At 35.5% G+C, this 15000-nt stretch overlaps 1 protein-coding gene across 1 annotated transcript in view; it reads left to right on the top strand.

Annotated features, from left to right (window-relative positions):
* The window catches only part of LOC143034701 (putative neural-cadherin 2), a 160349-nt gene that overhangs the window by 122427 nt on the left and 22922 nt on the right, over positions 1–15000 (top strand). The window contains exons 16-18 of the mRNA XM_076201070.1: positions 6411–6560; positions 7123–7338; positions 10788–10882. Of these exons, the coding sequence (XP_076057185.1) occupies positions 6411–6560; positions 7123–7338; positions 10788–10882 (461 nt within the window). The remainder of the gene's footprint in view (positions 1–6410; positions 6561–7122; positions 7339–10787; positions 10883–15000) is intronic.

Genomic DNA, 15000 nt, shown 5'->3' with positions numbered 1-15000 from the left:
GTGGGGGGGGGGAGCCAACCCTCCCCGATTAGCAAACCTAGAAGAAAAACTTGAAAAAATTGTCAAACATTGGGAGAATAGGTTCGGTGAACTCACGAGAATCACGCAGAGAGTTGAAAAAATGGAAGAATTAGAGAAGGTGAACCAAAAACTAACTAAAGAAATAGAAGTATTAAAAAGACAGTTAAAAGAAGTTTAAGATGAAAATGAGGAATTAAAGAATAATGATAAAGAGAATAAAGAGTCCACAGCAAAAGAAGCACAAGGTTGGAAAAACAAAATATTTAATGACATAGTAAAACAACAGACGAAAGAAGAAACTGAGGACACAGTCATTAAAGTGATGAGACAGAAGGAGAATATAGTAAGAGACTTAGCAGATAAAAAGAAATGTATAATTATATTAGGAATGGAAGAGAAGTATAATCTAAATAGAACCACAAGAATCAAAGAGGAAAAAGAAAAAGTAAGCAGTTTACTAGAATTAGTTCAGGAAGATGAACCCGAAATCGTGAAACAAATTAAAGAAATGTATATACTCGTGAAATATAGTACATATAAGAGCAGACCAATTAAGATCAAATTCAGGTCACAAACGACGGCAGAGAATATCTTAGCAAAAACAGGGAAACTAGCAAACAGTGAACAATATAAAAAGGTATGGATAAAAGAGAAATTAATAAAGAGGAAAGAGAGGAGGAAAATGAAAAGACAAGAAGCTAAGGAAAAAAACGAGATGAGAACAGAGTCAGAAAAAGAGAGATTCTATTGGAGAGTAGTGAATATAAAAGTGAGGAAATGGGACATACTAGAGAAAAGCAAAAGGGAAACAGAAAATACAATGGAAGTACCAGAAAATTAAGAGTGTCTTACACAAATATAGATGGATTGATAACAGGATTGAATGCACTGAATGATTATCTGAAGGAAAACGAACCGGACATAATAGGAATTGTAGAAACGAAATTAAAAGGTCCACTACCACCCAACAGTGTAGGACATGATGCATATAATTATTGGATTAGAAACAGGGAGACAAAACAAGGGGGTGGAGTTATGTTCCTGACTAAGAAGGATATAAACGTGAGGTATGTCACATATGGAAAGAATTGTAGAGATGATTGTGATCGAAGTGGAAGACAAAGATAAGAAGAGCAGAAAGTTTGTGATAAATTATGTGCCTCCAAAAATAGCCTCGTGGAAAGAGAGTGAACATAAAAGTATGTTAGAAGACACAAGGATAACATTAAATAAGATAATGAAGATGAAGGAAGAATAGTTATAATGGGGGACTTTAATTGCTAAGAAGTCTGCTGGGAAGAGATGACAGTAAAGGGTGGAGACGACTCATGGGGAAATGTTCTACTCGAGATGATTATTGACCATACAATGACACAATGAATTCAAGAGAACACTAGGTATAGAAATGAGGAAAAACCATCGAGACTTGACCTAATAATCACATCTGAACCTAAAATAGTGGAAAAGATTGAATATAAGACACCAATAAGTAAAATTGACCACATATTGATTGAACTGGAACTAAATGAGGAAAAATATATGAAAAGAAAGAACAATATAGAAAATGAAGATTGATGTATGAAAAAACAAATTTTGATAAAATAAGAGAATTCTTTCAAAAAGAAAACTGGGAAAGAATATACAAAGGGGAAACAACAGTGGAAGAGAAATGGAATATTTTGACAAAAATTTATAAAAAAGGAGTGGAAAAGTATGTCCCAAGACGAAAGCAAGAAAAAGAATATGTAAAGTGCTGGTACAACAAAAGTTGTAGGGAGTTAAAAGACATGGCAGAAATTATGAACAAGCATTTTAAATTGGTGTTTACAAGGGAGAACATACTACCTGGAGAGATCGAATGGGAAGAGAAAGCCCCCCCTATGAAAGAAATAGAAGTAACAAAGAATGAAATAATGAAACACTTGAGTAATCTTGATGTCAGAAAATCGCATGGACCAGATGAAATAGCAAACTGGATTTTGAAAGAATACAGCAATGAACTGGCAGACAAAATACATAGCATAGTAAACAGTTCCTTGAAAGAAGGATAAGTTCCAAAAGATTGGAAAAAAGCAAATATAGTACCTTTATATAAAGGGGGAAATAAAGAAGACCCTACCAACTATAGACCAGTCTCTCTAACAAGTACAATAGCAAAATATTGTGAAAGAATTGTCAAAAGTAGATGGGTAAGGTATTTAGAAAAAAACAACGTGCTAAATCCAAGGCAATTTGGATTCAGACAAGGACGATCATGCGTCACCAATTTAATATGTTTCTATTCAAGGCTAATAGATATAATACAAGAAAGAGATGGATGGGCTGATTGTGCATTTCTAGACCTAAAAAAAGCTTTTGACAAAGTACCACATAAGAAGTTGCTTAAGAAATTAGAAACTGAAGGAGGAATACAGGGCAAACTGCTTAAATGGATGGAAGACTTTTTGCAAGAAAGAAAAATGAGAGTAGTGATAAGAGACAAACACTCTAATTGGGATGAAGTAATAAGTGGTGTTCCACAAGGAATTGTTCTGGCCCCAATAATGTTTGCTATATATATTAATGATATGGATGAAGAAATTGAAAGTTATATGAGCTTCTTTGCAGATGATGCAAAACTGTTAAAAAAAAGTGAACACTGAAGAAAACTGTGAGTCACTACAGAGTGATCTCAATAAAGTATGGGAATGGAGTATGAAGTGGGAGATGGAGTTCAATACTAAGAACTGTAGTATAATGGAATTTGGAAAAAGCAAAAAAAGAATAGTAGGATCATATAAATTGGGAGAAGAAGGAATAAAAAAAGTAGAAAATGAGAAGGGCCTGGGAGTCATTGTTATGAATAATATGTCACCTGAGAAACATATAAACAAAATTTTTGAGAAACTTATAATTTAATAAGAACAATCAAAGTATCATTTACATACCTGGATGAAGAAATGGTGAAGAAAAAACTAATCACTTTGATAAGGCCAAGATTGGAATATGCAGCAACGATGTGGTCACCAAGTACAAAAAAAATGTATAACAAAACTTGAAAGAATACAAAGAGCAATTACAAAATTGGCACCAACACTCTCAAAACTATCATATGAAGAGAGACTAGCAAAACTTGAGCTACAGACATTAGAACAAAGAGAGAGAGGAGATTTTATAACTATTTACAGAATCATGAAAGGGATAGAAACTATTGATAGAGAGGATCTAATAAAATGGGATGATAGAGATACGAGAGGACACGGAAAGAAAATAAAAAAAGACAGCTATAGAAGAGATCTGAAAAAGAACAGCTTTCCTCACAGAGTAATAGACATTTGGAACAAGTTAGATGAGAAAGTGGTGTGTGCAAAAACAATACATGAATTTAAAAACCGTTTAGATAAAATGAGATATGAAGACGGGACACCACGAGCATAGCTCCCCTTCCCGTAAAATACAACTAGGTAAACACACACACACACACACACACACACACACACACACACACACACACACACACACACACACACACACACACACACACAAACACAAACACACACACACACACACACACACAAACAAACACACACACTTACTTAGGTTACTTAGGTGATGGCTTCTAGGTTCTTTCAGCCGATGACAGCTCTCCAAGCCCCCTACGTAGAATATCTTAAGTCCAAAATCTGATTTCATCACTACATCCTCCAAGTCATGCGAAGCAGTGAAGAAGTATGTCTTCAGTCTCTTCTTGAAGATGGTCGTAGTTTCAGCCATCTTAACATTTTCAGGAAGTCTATTATAGAGACGGGGAGCACTATTAACAAACGCTCTACGCCCAGATTCTCTATAAAACCTTGGCTCAAACAGTCTATTCACTTCAATACTGTGTCGCAAGGCTATATCAGTATCTATTTGGAAGTCCACGAGCATATCTTCAAACTTCAATGCCCGATACACCATAACACACTGTTTATACATGATGCGTGCTTTGACTGTGAGCCAATGTAGCTGTATGAACACTGGAGTTATCCGTTCCCTTCTAGACTGACCCCCTATCAGTCTCGCATTTCTATTCATGATTAATTGAAGTTTCTTCAATAATTAGTTAGGAAGACCATAATATAAAGAGTTGCAGTAGTCCAATTTACCCAGCACATGATTATGAATAAGCTTCCACATAGAATTCTCATCAAGGTATTTCCTTTCAAACACTAAGTTTCTCAAATGATAACCAGCTACTTGCACCGTCTGATTTATCTGTTCTCTCATCATAAGTTCGCTGTCTAGCAGCACCCCGAGACTCTTCACACATTTGCTCACTGTGATGTCTGAATTATTCACATTCAAGACTCGAACACCCAGACGTTCGAAGCCAATTTCACGGCCAATAAACAAACACTCAGTTTTATCCTCGTTCAATTTCATTTTTCTGAGTCCATCCAATGTCAACCAGTATAGCACTAAGATGATCTTCGGCATCATGTATATTTGTTATAGACATATAAAACTGAGTGTCGTCAGCAAACAGCTTAAACTTAACTCCATGCTTCTTAAGTACTATAGATAAGCCAGCAGTGTATATACAAAAAAGTACCGGCCCCAGCACACTATCTTGAGGCACTCCTCTAGTCAAAGGTATCGAGTTAGAAAACTCATTACCTATTTGTACACAGTAGGTTCTACCTTCCAGGTAACTCTTAAGATACGAGAGAGCAGCACCTTCAATGCCAATGTGTTCACAAACTCGAAGCAATACATCGTGCACTACCGTATCAAAAGCTGCACTTAGGTCCAACAAAATCAATAGTCCACAGTCTCCTCTATCCAGAATTCCTCGCATGTCACTCACTACAGAACACAAAGCAGTTTCAGTAGAATACAGAAAACGATATGCCGACTGATTGTCATGAATCGCCCCAACCTCATTCAAGTGTTCATTTAGTTGTATTAACAGAACACTTTCCAGTACTTTGGATTGAAACGTCAAATTCGACACTGGACGGAACGAACTGAGTGATTGGGGATCAAGATTTCCTTTTAATATCGGTTTAACAATGACCTGCTTTTCAGAATTCGGGAATACTCCCTCCAAAATACTTGAGTTCACCATGTTCGTAATCACAGTTATTAGTCTATCAAAATTCACACTACCATGAAGCAAGCTAATTGGCATGGGATCGTTAGCAGAGTAAGTAAACTTTGCTTTCTTGATTACATCCTTGACCGTTGACTCGCTCACTGTTTGAAACGCAGTTAATTTTATTTCTGAAGTCTGTTCACTCTCCAACACAACCGAATTATCATTACTGATCGCCGAAATAATTCTCGTTACCTTATAGTCAAAAAAGTATAAAAATTAATTTGCCAATTCACTATCAGAATATCCCTCAGGCAACTTGTGTTTCTTTTTATTGCCCGTCAGATTGTCCAGCACCTTATAAGTTTATGCATATTGGGCCCAGCCTGTTCAATTTTACCTTTATAAAAATCTCAATAAAGTATGGGAATGGAGTAGGAAGTGGGAGATGGAATTCAATATCAAGAAGTGTAGTATAATGGAATTTGGAAGAAGCAAAAAAAGAATAGTGGGATCATATAGATTGGGAGAAGAAGAAATAAAAAAGTAGAAAATGAGAAGGACCTTGGAGTCATTATTATGAATAATATGTTCCCTGAGAAATATATAAACAAGATTTTTGGAGAAACTTATAATTTAATAAGACCAATTAAAGTAGCATTTACATACCTGGATAAAGAAATGGTGAAGAAAATACTAGTCACTTTGATAAGACCAAGATTGGAATATGCAGCAACGACGTGGTCACTAAGTACAAAAAATATATAACAAAACTTGAAAGAATACAAAGAGCAATTACAAAATTGACACTAGAACTCTCAGAACTATCATATGAATACACACACACACCACACACATACAGGAAATTGAGTAAAAGAAGACTGCGAACAAAGGCTTACAAATTGTTGCAAACGTTTACAAAGGCTTCTTATTGATTGCATCAGTCAATGTATCAGACATTATGAATGAATAGCTGTAAACTCATTGTGCTAAAGGAAACCTCTATACGCGTTTTTTTTCATATACTTACGCACTATAACTAGTTTCTGTTACCAATCGAAACAATCTTTTCAAGTTTCTCATTGCCATTCAGAAGGATAACAGAAAATTTAAGAAGTCCGAGCAGGACAAGTTAGCTTCTATAAATATCATATCTGACTTCATTTCACCCAATTCCAACAAAAATAAATAGAATGAAAAACAATACTAAATAAGAAAACATAAAGAAGTAAAACCAACACAGACACAGTCTTTCACGTCCTCTTTGAGGTCCTCGGACCTACTTCAGAAACTCTCTCCTCGATCTCGTCACCGTTCTCCTCCTCCTCCACAGCTCGAGGTCTTCCTTCTGGAACTTCACGGAGGACGACCTCGGCTTCTGCTGGACCTCGGATCGAACCCCATCGTCCTGACGCTCCCGCCGACGGCCCCCTCCCTCGCCGACGACGCGTGGCATCGCATCGATGTGGTCTGGGGCTCTCAGGTGGGAAAAAGCTAGTGAATAAATAGATAAATATATAGATAAATAGACTTACAAATAGGTAGATTTATAAATCATTAGACAAATTATCTAATAATTTAATAGGTATATGAAGTGATTAATTAGTCAATCAGTCAAATAGTTAGATACTAATGAACACAGTACTTTTTAAAGGGGCCGTCCAAACTTCAAAATATCTTGTTCTTAAAAAATCATTGTAAGGGACTACTATCGATTTTTTCTTTATTATTATATATATATATATATATATATATATATATATATATATGTATGTATATGTATATGTATGTATATGTATATAAATATATATATATATATATATATATGCTGTACATATATATAATATGTATATATATATATATATATATATATATATATGTATATGTATGTATATGTATATATATATGTATATATATATATATACATATATATATATATATATATATATTTTTTTTTTTTTTTTTTTTTTTTAGCGACCTTTGACTTCAACGAAGTCTCTTTTTCTTAGAATGATTGTCAGACTTTACTATTGAACTCTCTCCAGACTGTGGAACTCGTGGCCGACATGTGCGAAGTGAGCCCCAAATGTCACATCTCAGCGCCCCTGCCCCCGCACGCCCGCATCCTGAACACGCCCGCGCCTCTGCAGGTGGGTGGCCTCAGCCACCCTCCGCCTTATCATCACTCCTTCGCGTGGCCCATCCCCGTGCCGGCCTTCTCCTTCGAAGGATGTATCAAAGAAGTTCGGGTGAATGGAGAGGTAAGAACCCGTTTTTTATTTATTTATTTATTTTTTTTAATCTATTAATTTATCTTTTTTTAAGAACTCGAAACTGTTTTCGAAAAGAACAAAATTTTGAGTAATCGATTTGTAGCCTATCCCCGTTCCGGCCATTTCCTTCGAAGGATGTATCAAAGAACTTCGAGTGACAGGAGAGGTAAAACTCCGTTGTTGTTGTTTTTTTAAGAACTTGAGATTTTTTTCGAAAAGAACAACGTTTTGAGTAATCGGTTTTAGTCAAAGTCAATATAACATCTGTTTCTTGAGGTAGCTCTTGTTAGTAAATATAAACGATGGGAAATACTTCCGTGGGTTGTCAAAGAAATTCGGATCTTTGAGGCGGTAAGGACTTGTCAAAAAAAACAACAGAAAAAGAGCCTAAAAACTGTGATATGTAATTCTAACTTAATATTTTTTGTTTTGTTCAATGATTATTTCGAATCATTATTTCTCTTGGTAAATATGAAATATAAAAACAAAAACAGAAGTGCCCTCATGGATGTGTCAAGGAACTTTGAGTCAAAGAAGAGGTGAGAATAAGCCTTTTGCTTACCTTGGGAATAAAGAAACTGGTGCGTTCTAATTATAGCTCATTTTCGGAAACGTATTTTGTTACTAAGTATGTACTACGAAGACAAAAAATAACTATGGATTTTTTTTCTTTCTTTTTTTTAGGGGGGTTCTCAGCAGATTCACACCAAAAACTTCTTATACGCAACCCAGATTACGCATCGACACGACCTGAATTCATAGATCAAATATCAATGTACGACTTATATCTAAAATAACAGTGCCCATGTCCTCCCACTGACAATAAGCAACATTCCACCATACCTTCCAATGATTTAAAATAAGAAAAGATTATACCCCATTGTTACGCTGATATGTATCCATCAAAAGAAAGTAAATCACCAAGAAGTCACTTATCAATTTCCTTTATCAATTTGGTTGAAATAAATATTTATATCTATTACCTTTCCTTAGATGAATGATGACAACTTAAATCACTGACAATGATGGACAGGAAGAGGGAACGATAATGTAAGGAGACATTAAGTGTAATTCTCGTCTCATTAGTATTGTATTCGTCAAAGAAAAAAGATAATATGGAGAGACCGGTCTCATATTTCATTCGTTAATAGAAGATTAGATAACTTTATGGAAAGGAATGAGAGGTGATAAGGGACATTGAACTTCCTAGTGTAGGCCTTGTGGTCTCTTATAGTCTTCTCTATTCTTATGAACAAATAGATAAGTGAATAGATAAATAAATAGATAACTACATGAATAAATTAATAAAAAAGATAGATCCATGAATATATGAATACATAAATTAATAAGTAAATGAATTAATAGATGAATAAGTAAATAAATGGATAAGTAAATATATTACTAAAAAATATAGTTTTCTGTACATACGCATTGATTCATGGAGCAAAATTAAATTAAAAAAAGAATGACAATAGACAATGCAAGAGTATCTAATGCAAAAGGATTGAAGCACAGCTTTGTTGCCCAATCATTACAGCTTTTATCTTGTTTATTGTTATCGAGTTAATACAATTAAGTAGCTATAAATTCAAAAAGCGCACACACAAACACATACACACATATATATATATATACACACTCGTGGGACAGTGGTAGAGTTCCCGGGCGCCACTATGGTTTTCCTAGTTTGAATCCCGCCCAGGGCTGAAATTTTTTCATTATCGCTGCGCTGCGAGTCTTTACTCCATCTCTTGTGGGCGAGAAGTTATATGTGTGTGTGTGCGTGTTAGGTCACAGCATTACCCATTGATCGGCCATATATGAGCTCTGAGCTCTCTTCCGAGTCCAACACGTGATTCAATACCATGGTAAATCACACACACAAACAGGCTCGATAGCGAAGTGGTACCACTCTCAATTGCTAATTCAGCGATATGCAAGATACAACTAGTCTTTTATGTAGTTTTTCTATACCCATTATAGTATATGCTTTATACACTCACATAGCACAAATCAAGTAATCCGACCCCAGTCTCCACATCCAAAACTTCACCAAACTCCCTAAGATTTTACCCCCATCAAGAAACCACTTCCATAACAAGCAAGAATCACTTTAGCACAAGTATGTTCAGGTCTTCACCCAGCACTCAAGCGCTACCAACACAGAACCGGCCTCACTATGGACTCAAACTCGCCGCAGATGAAATAACCACACAGAAGACACTGAACATCTCATCCTACACTGTCTCCCACTCTCCTTAACCATACATCAACACAACACATCTTGCTTAATTACCATCTAGGTCAAACATATGGCCGTTGACCGGTATCTGGGAGGTTGTGGATCTCTTGTAAGAGACCTGAGGCAATGGATGGATTGGTGAATTTATGATTCGGTTTAACGACAAAAATGTATACCGAACGGACCAATCTAGCATTCATTTTTTATTGATTTTGGTATTGCCTTCAAAGGAATGTAATTTCCGCGCCAATTTTCTATGCCGGCCTACATCACAGCAGCGTGGGCGGAGCTTCCCTACCAGCCCCGACTGACTCCACCTACGTACCCACACCGCCGTCCCTTCTGACGCCCCCAGCTGTGTGAATATGGACAAAACTAAGAATTTGAGCTCTGAAACCATTGTCCAGATAATTGAACTAAACAATCCGGTCACCAAACAAAGGAAATTAAACAGAAGATAGGCGTGTGTGAGACGAGTGATAGAAACTATGTTGTCAGGTTTCATCAGGGTGATGGCAAGACCCCTCCTACGCAGCTTAAGAAACCTGGAAGGCCTAAAAAGAGTGATAAACGGGCCCAAATAATTGTTAAATGTAAACTTGAAATAAAACTATGTGTGACAACAAGGAAACTCAATGAAATAAATCTATGTGTGGCAGCAAGAAAACTAAAAAAAAAAACCCGGATTTGTTTCAAGTTACCAATTGTTTGGGCCCGTTTTTGTTTTTGTTTTTTCAGGCTTCTTTAGCTGTGTAGGAGGGGTCTTGCCCTCCCCCCGGCAAACCCCGGCAACCCAGATCCTAACACTCTTCTCACACATGCCTATCTGCTGTGCTGGGGGCGTCAGTAGGGACGGCAGTATTGGTACAGAGGAGGAGTCACTCGGGACAATCGCGACACAGAACTTATCTACGGTGGCAAGGCCAACACTGAGCGTTCTCATTTGTGACTGGTAGGGAAGCTCCCCTCCCCCCATTCCCGTGATGTAGGCCGGCATAGAAAATTGGCGCGAAAATTAATTTACTCTGAGGGTGATACCAAAATCGACAAAAATGTATGCCTAATTGGCCCACCCGGCATACATTTTTGTCGAGCAATGTATGTGTATTTTTTCAGCTGTGTGATTTGGGACCATCGAAAGCAACAGATGGATTGATGGATTCATATATGTATAATTATGTGTATTTTTCTGCAGCTGTATGATTTGGGTCCATCGGTTGAGAGCCACGCCAGCCATGCTGGATGTCAGACGGATGCCTGTCGAGCTGTGGATTGCGGTCTTCATGGAAGGTTTGGAAACTATAAATCACACGTAGTTTTCTCTATTAGAAATCTCTAAAACTGGGAAATTTCTAGTATTTGGAAAAAAAATTAAAACCTCAGCATGTCCTGAATACCGAAAAAATATATACTTTCTTTCATTCTCGAAAGAGGTTTTGTTTTGAGGACAGATTTCTGAATGTTAGAGAATCCTAATTAAAAGAATAAAATATTTTAATTATATCTGGGAAGTGAAGAAAAAGTCATGTGGGGAAGGAGGGAATGACAAGAAGAATAAGCACTTAAAAATTAAATATATGAAATAAAAAAAAAGGAAACAAGTAGAACAAAATGAAGCAATAAAGTTGTAAACAAAAAGCCTTAGTGATGTTTATTTTTCAAAATGAATATAAGAAAATGTCAATATGAATTCGGCACTGTTACGTGTGTGTGTGTATTTACCTAGTTGTATTTACCTAGTTGTATTTTACGGTAAGGGGAGCTATGCTCGTGGTGTCCCGTCTTCATATCTCATTTTATCTAAACGGTTTTTAAATTCATGTATAGTTTTTGCACACACCACTTTCTCATCTAACTTGCTCCAAATGTCTATTACTCTGTGAGAACCACTGTTCTTTTTCAGATCTCTTCAATAGCTGTCTTTCTTGATTTTCTTTCCATGTCCTCTTGTATTTCTATCATCCCATTTTATTAGATCCTCTCTATCAATAGTTTCTATGCCTTTCATGATTCTGTAAATAGTAATCAAATCTCCTCTCTTCTTTACTCTAATATCTGTAGCTCAAGTTTTGCTAGTCTCTCTTCATATGATAGTTTTGAGAGTGTTGGTGCCAATTTTGTAATTGCTCTTTGTATTCTTTCATGTTTTCTTATACTTTTTTGTACTTGGTGACCACATCGTTGCTGCATATTCCAATCTTGGTCTTATCAAAGTGATTAGTATTTTCTTCGCCATTTCTTCATCCAGGTATGTAAATACCACTTTGATTGTTCTTATTAAATTATAAGTTTCTCCAAAAATCTTGTTTATATGTTTCTCAGGTGACATATTATTCATAATAATGACTCCCAGGTCCTTCTCATTTTCTACTTTTTTTATTCCTTCTTCCAATTTAGATGATTCTATTATTCTTTTTTTTTTCTTTTTCCAAATTCCATTATACTACACTTTTTAGTATTGAACTCCATCTCCCACTTCCTACTCCATTCCCATTCTTTATTGAGATTACTCTGTAGTGACTCACAATCTTCTTCAGTGTTCACTTTTTTTAACTGTTTTGCATCATCTGCAAAGAAGCTCATATAACTTGCAATTTCTTCATACATATCATTAATATATGTATAGCAAACATTATTGGGGCCAAAACTGTTCCTTGTGGAACACCACTTATTACTTCATCCCAATTTGAGTGTTTGTCTCTTATCACTACTCTCATTTTTCTTTCTTGCAAAAAGTCTTCCATCCATTTAAGCAGTTTGCCCTGTATTCCTCCTTCAGTTTCTAATTTCTTAAGCAACTTATTATGTGGTACTTTGTCTAAAGCTTTTTTTATGTCTAGAAATGCACAATCAGCCCATCCATCTCTTTCTTGTATTATATCTACTAGCCTTGAATAGAAACATATTAAATTGGTCACGCATGATCGTCCTTGTCTGAATTCAAATTGCCTTGGATTTAGCACGTTTTTTTTTTTTTCTAAATACTTGACCCATCTACTTTTGATAATTCTTTCACAAGTTTTTGCTATTGTACTTGCTAGAGAGACTGGTCTATAGTTGGTAGGGTCTTCTTTATTTCCCCCTTTATATATAGGTACTATATTTGCTTTTTTCCTATCTTTTAGAACTTATCTTTCTTTCAAGGAACTGTTTATTATGCTATGTATTTTGTCTGCCAGTTCATTGCTGTATTCTTTCAAAATCCAGTTTGCTATTTCATCTGGTCCATGCGATTTCTGACATCAAGCTTACTTAAGTGTTTCATTATTTCATTCTTTGTTACTTCTATTTCTTTCATAGGGGGGACTTTCTCCATTCGATCTCTCCAGGTTGTATGTTCTCCTTTGTAAACACTGATTTAAAATGCTTGTTCATAATTTCTGCCATTTCTATTTCCTCTCTGTATTCAACTCCTTGTGGTAATTTCTCTAATTCTTGTTTGTTTTTCAGTTTGTTTAGAAATCTGTAAAATAGTTTTGGTTGATCTTTACATTTTTCTATGACATCTTTTTCATATTTTCTCTTTTCCTCTCTGCACACTTGTACATATTCATTTCTATAACAAGTATATATTTTCCATTTTTCAGGTCTTTTGTCTTTCTTCAATTTGGTCCAAGCTTTATCTCCTTTGTCTTTTAACTCCCTGCAACTTTTGTTGTACCAGCACCTTACATATTCTTTTTCTTGTTTTTGTCTTGGGACATACTTTTCCTCTCCTTTTTTTAATATTTTTTTGTCAAAATATTCCATTTCTCTTCCATTGTTGTTTCCTCTTTGTATATTCTTCCCCAGTTTTCTTTTTGAAAGAATTATCTTATTTAAAAAAGAAAAAATCATACACCATTCTTTCTTTTCTATGTTGTTCATTTCTTTTCATGTATTTTTCCCCATCTAGTTCCAGTTCTATCAATATGTGGTCACTTTTACTTGTCGGTGTCTTATATTCAATCTTTTTTCATTATTTTAGGTTCAGATGTGATTATTAGCTCTAGTATCGATGGTTCTTCTTCATTTCTATACCTAGTGTTCTCTTGTATCCATTGTGTCATTGTATGGTCAATAATCATCTCGAGTAGAACATTTCCCCATGAGCAGTCTCCACCCTTTACTGTCATCTCTTCCCAGCAGACTTCTTTGCCACTAAAGTCACCCATCATAACTATTCTTCCTCCATCTTCCATTATCTTATTTAATATTATCCTTGTGTCTTCTAACATACTTATATGTTCACTCTCTTCCCACGAGGCTGTTTTTGGAGGCACATGATTTATCACAAACTCTCTGCTCTTCTTATCTCTGTCTTCCACTTCGATCATAATCATCTCTACTGTATTCTTTCCATATGTGACACACTTCACGTTTATATCCTTCTTAGTCAGGAACATAACTCCACCCCCTTGTTTTGTCTCTCTGTTTCTAATCCAATAATTATATGCATCATGTCCTACACTGTTAGGTGGTAGTGGACCTTTTAATTTTGTCTCTACAATTCCCATTATGTCCGGTTCTTTTTCCTTCAGATAACCATTCAGTGCATTCAATCCTGTTATTAATCCATCTATATTTGTGTAAGACACTCTTAATTCTCTGCTACTTCCATTGTATTTTCTGTTTCCCTTTTGTTTTTCTCTAGTATGTCCCATTTCCTCACTTCCATATTCACTACTCTCCAATAGAATTTCTCTTTTTCTGTCTCTGTTCTTCTCTCGTTTTATTCCTTAGCTTCTTGTCTTTTCATTTTTCCTCCTCTCTTTCATCTTTATTCATTTCTCTTTTTATCCATATTGTTCACTGTTTGCTTGTTTCCCTGTTTTTGCTAAGATATTCTCTGCTGTCGTTTGTGACCTGAATTAAATCTTAATTGATCTGGTTTTATCTGTGCTATATTTTCCGAGTCTATACATCTCTTCAATTTGTTTCATGATTTCAGGTTCATCTTACTGAACTAATTCTAGTAAACTGCTTACTTTTTCTTTTTCCTCTTTGATTCTTGTGGCTCTATTTAGATTATACTTCTCTTCCATTCCTAATATAATTATACATTTCTTTTTATCTGCTAAGTCTCTTACTATATTCTCCTTCTGTCTCATCACTTTAATAACTGAGTTTTCAGTTTGTTCTTTCATTTGCTGTTTTATTATGTCAGCAAATGCAATTTTAGTCATCTCTTGGATTTTTCTCCACCCCTGTGCTTCTTTTGCTATGGCCTCTTTATTCTCTTTATTATTCCTCTTTAATTCCTCATTCTCATCTTTCATTTCTTTTAACTGTCTTTTTAATTCTTCTATTTCTTTAGTTAAGTTTTTGTTCACCTTCTCTAGTTCTTCCAATTTTTCAACTCTGCGCAATCTTTGTTATTTGACCAAACCTACTCTCCCAATGTTTGGTCATTTTCTCAAGTTTTTCCT

Source organism: Oratosquilla oratoria, chromosome 17 (genome assembly GCF_046742065.1).
Source record: "Oratosquilla oratoria isolate Oo_2021 chromosome 17, ASM4674206v1, whole genome shotgun sequence".
Taxonomy (NCBI): Eukaryota; Metazoa; Arthropoda; class Malacostraca; order Stomatopoda; family Squillidae; genus Oratosquilla; species Oratosquilla oratoria.
Note: the sequence above shows the minus strand (reverse complement) of the source record. Positions and strands in the feature narration are given on the sequence as shown.